This window comes from Piliocolobus tephrosceles, chromosome 21 (genome assembly GCF_002776525.5).
Source record: "Piliocolobus tephrosceles isolate RC106 chromosome 21, ASM277652v3, whole genome shotgun sequence".
NCBI classification, from domain to species: domain Eukaryota; kingdom Metazoa; phylum Chordata; class Mammalia; order Primates; family Cercopithecidae; genus Piliocolobus; species Piliocolobus tephrosceles.
This window is the reverse complement of record NC_045454.1, coordinates 16,428,339-16,432,134: the sequence shown is the minus strand read 5'-3', so window position 1 is coordinate 16,432,134 and position 3,796 is coordinate 16,428,339. Positions and strand designations below refer to the sequence as shown.

The following is a 3,796-nucleotide window of genomic DNA, read 5'->3' as shown; positions in this document are numbered from 1 at the left end:
CTGTGTTCCTAACTCATTGCCATCAACTCCGCTAAGTCTTCCTTCAGGCAAGTGCCTGTGTGGGCTGCACTGACCCTGGTCAGGCAGGCTGTGGTAGGAGTGGCCCGGCATGGCCCGGGAGCCCTTCCTGCCCCTCTCTGACACTGGGCCCTTCCCTCATGTGACTCCCTAGGGCTGAACAAGACATCCTCTTTCTCCTGCGAAGCCCATAACGCCAAGGGGGTCACCACGTCCCGCACGGCCACCATCAGAGGTGACAGGGTTGGGAGGTGGGGAGCTGGGCATCAGAGGGTAGGGCTTGGGTCTGGGGTCAGAGTGGGGGCAGAGAGCAGGGTAGGGAGCTTTGAGCAAAGGCTCCCCAGGGTCAATCCCTCCTGTTTGTCCACAGTGCTCCCCCAGCAGCCCCGTAACCTCCATCTGGTCTCCCGCCAACCCACGGAGCTGGAGGTGGCTTGGACTCCAGGCCTGAGTGGCATCTACCCCCTGACCCACTGCACCCTGCAGGTGAGATGCCCAGACTAGGTTCATTTCAGTCTCAGGCCTCCTTCCACCCACATCCACAACCCTCATCCTCTCTCTGGTAATCCGCCACTTCTCTGCCACTGTTGAGAAGCAGTAGAGCCTGGGGGGTTAAGCAGATGTCCTGGGTTCGAATCCTAGCTCCACCACCTTCTGGCTGTATGAGCTTGAGTAGGAGGCTTAACCTCTCTAGGGCTCAGTTCTCTCGTCTACAAAATGGACATAATGGTGGTGCCTACCTGGAATGCTTAGTGTGAAAATTCAATGAGTGAATGCAAATTACCAACTTAAAATGGTATATCGAACATAGGAAACAAATTGGCCAGGCACGGTGGCTCATGCCTATAATCCCAGCACATTGGGAGGCTGTGGTGTGCAGATCACTTGAGGTCAGGAGTTAGAGACCGGCCTGGCCAATATAGTGAAACCACATCTCTACTAAAAATACAAAAATTAGCTGGGCCTGGTGGCATGGGCTGGTAGTCCCAGCTACTCAGGGGCATGAGACAGGAGAATTGTTTGAAGCTGGGAGACAGAGGTTGCAGTGAGCGGAGGTTGCAGTGACCCAAGATCACACCACTGCTCTCCAGCCTGGGTGACAGAGTGAGACTCTGTCTTAAAACCAAAAAACAAATTTAACAAAATGAAAATGATCAGCTGTTTAAATTATTTTCGGCATTAGTGATATTAACTCTAGCCAGAGTGGGAGCCCTGAGACAGCAGGGTCTGGAGCCATTTCTGTCACCACTGGGTACCCAGAACCCTCCACTTCTCCCATCCCAGCCCTGGCTACTCTGTGTGGTCACTGTCCAGGGATGGGTCTGCTCCCTACTGGAATGTAAGCTCTGACGGGCAGGGCTGGAGCTGTCCCCGTCACCACTGGCTCCTCATTCTTGCCCAGCACAGGACCAGACATACAGTAGGGAATATTTGCTAGAAGGATATACTACAACCCAGATGAGCTAGACCCAGACTCTGCCCTCAAGTTGCTCCTAGAGTAAGAAAACTAAAACCAGGCCAGGTGTGGTGGCTTACACCTGTAACCCCAGCACTCTGGGAGGCCAAGGCGGGTGGATCCCCTGAGGTCAGGAGTTCGAGACCAGCCTGGCTAACATGATGAAACCCCATTTCTACTAAAAATACAAAAAATTAGCCGGGTGTGGTGGCACACACCTGTAATCCCAGCTACTTGGGAGGCTGAGGCAGGAGAATCGCTTGAACCTGGGAGGCAGAGGTTGCAGTGAGCCGAGATCGTGCCATTGCACTCCAGCTTGGGTAACAAGAGCGAACTTCCGTCTCAAAAAAAAAAAAGAAAGACAGAAAGAAGAAAACCAAAACCAAAACCAGACTCACAGGTCTGTAAATATAAGGCCAAATTCTGGTCTGAAGTTCTCTGAGATTAGAATGTTGGAGATGGGGGGTGGACAGTGCCTATGATGGTAGATGACAGTAATAAAGAATGACCAACTTTTACTGAGTGTCCGCTGTGCACCAGGCCTTCCATTAAAGTTTTACGCACACCTCTTCGTGTGTTTGTGAAGGAGGGTTTATGGATACACCCATTTTCCAGATGAAGAAACTAAGGCTCCGAGTGGTTAACTAGCTTGTCCAAGGTCATAGCAAACCCATGTCATGCTCCTAACCTCCTTATAAACTGATTTTTGTCTTTTTCTTTTCTTTTCTTTTCTTTTTTTTTTTTGAGACAGAGTGTTGCTCTGTCACCCAGACTAGAGTGCTGTGGCATGATCACAGCTTATTGCAACCTCCGCCTCCTGGGTTCAAGCAATTCTCCTGCCTCAGTCTCCTGAGTAGCTGGCATTACAGGTGCCTGCTACCATGCCCAGCTAATTTTTGTATTTTCAGTAGAGACAGGGTTTCGCCATGTTAGCCAGGCTGGTCTCAAACTCCTGACCTCAAGTGATCCGCCCACCTCGGCCTCCCAAAGTGTTGGGATTACAGGCGTGAGCCACCATGCCGGGCCCTGAGAAAATGTTTAGAGTCAGCGCTTGATTAAACAGGAACTGTTTATACTTACATGCCCTGAGCACAACCCCATCTGCTTGTCATTTTAAACCTAGAAAATAGTGGCTGTTGGCTGGGCATGATAGCTCACGCCTGTAATCCCAGAACTTCGCGGGGCTGAGGCATGTCTGTACAAAAAATTCAAAAAAATTAGCTGAGCGTGGTGGCACGCACCTGTAGTCGGGAGGCAGAAGTGGGACAATCGCCTGAGCCTGACAGTCAGGACTGCAGTGAGGCATGATTGAACGTCTGCTCTCCAGCCTGGGTGACAGAGTGAGACTCAGTCTCAGAAAAAAAAAAAAAATTAGTGGCTACTAATCTTCCCTTTTTCAAGGTAAGGAACTGAGGCCCAGAGAGGGGAAGTGACCTTTCCCTACCCTCCACCCCTCCCCGGGGCTAGAAAGCCTAAGCTGAGATTCAATCCCAGAGGCCAGCCGGATCGGGAGACCTCAAATGCCAGGTCAGGCATCAGCTGCACCCCTGCCCACATCCACCAAGTGTTCCCAGGAAAGCAGAAGTGTGTGCTCTTCCCTCTCCAGGTCTCACTTCCTGCTGCACACGGGCTAGGGCTGAAGAGTTCCAGTGGGAGGGTCACAGCCGTCCCAGGGAAAAGAGAAGTGGGAGCAGGCATGGGGAGACCAACTGTCTGTACCCATCTCCCCTCTGTCCTGGTAGAGGTTCCTCTTCCTGTTTGTCACTGCGGGTCAGAGAGCAGGCATGGTGACAGCCTCACCCCCTCCTTGTACCCACCATCTGCCCCCAGTCCTCCCCGGGTCTCATGGTGGTGTCGTCTCCCCACATGGGGGCTGTGTGACTTTGGGCAAGTTGCTGAACCTCTCTGGGCCTTGGCTTCCCTGTCTGTACAATGGGGATGAGAAAAGAAATTGACCCCATAGGGTGGTAGTACAAAGTCAATGAGTTCATCCAGGAATGGGCTTGACAGGGAGCTTGGTACATATTTCACACTCAAGAAATGTTTGCTAGGCCGGGTGCCATGGCTCACACCTGTAATACCAGCCCTTTGGGAGGCCGAGGCAGGTGGATCGTTTGAGCCCAGGAGTTTGAGACCTGCCTGGCCAACATGGTGAAACCCCATCTCTCCAAATAATTAAAAAATTAGGTGGGGCTGTCATTGCACCACTGCACTCCAGCTTGTGTGACAGAGTGAGACCCTACCGAAAGAAAGAAAGAAAGAAAGAAAGAGAGAGAGAGAGAGAGAGAGAGAGAGAGAGAGAGAGAGAGAGAGAAAGAAAGA

The 3,796-nt window shown here is 51.8% G+C and overlaps 1 protein-coding gene across 2 annotated transcripts in view; it reads left to right on the top strand.

The window, feature by feature from the left end:
* The window catches only part of AXL (AXL receptor tyrosine kinase), a 42,823-nt gene that overhangs the window by 11,617 nt on the left and 27,410 nt on the right, over window positions 1-3,796 (top strand). For both annotated transcript variants that reach the window (XM_026447331.2, XM_026447332.2), the window contains exons 5-6: window positions 173-253; window positions 389-504. In XM_026447331.2, coding sequence (XP_026303116.1) covers window positions 173-253; window positions 389-504 — 197 coding nt within the window. The remainder of the gene's footprint in view (window positions 1-172; window positions 254-388; window positions 505-3,796) is intronic.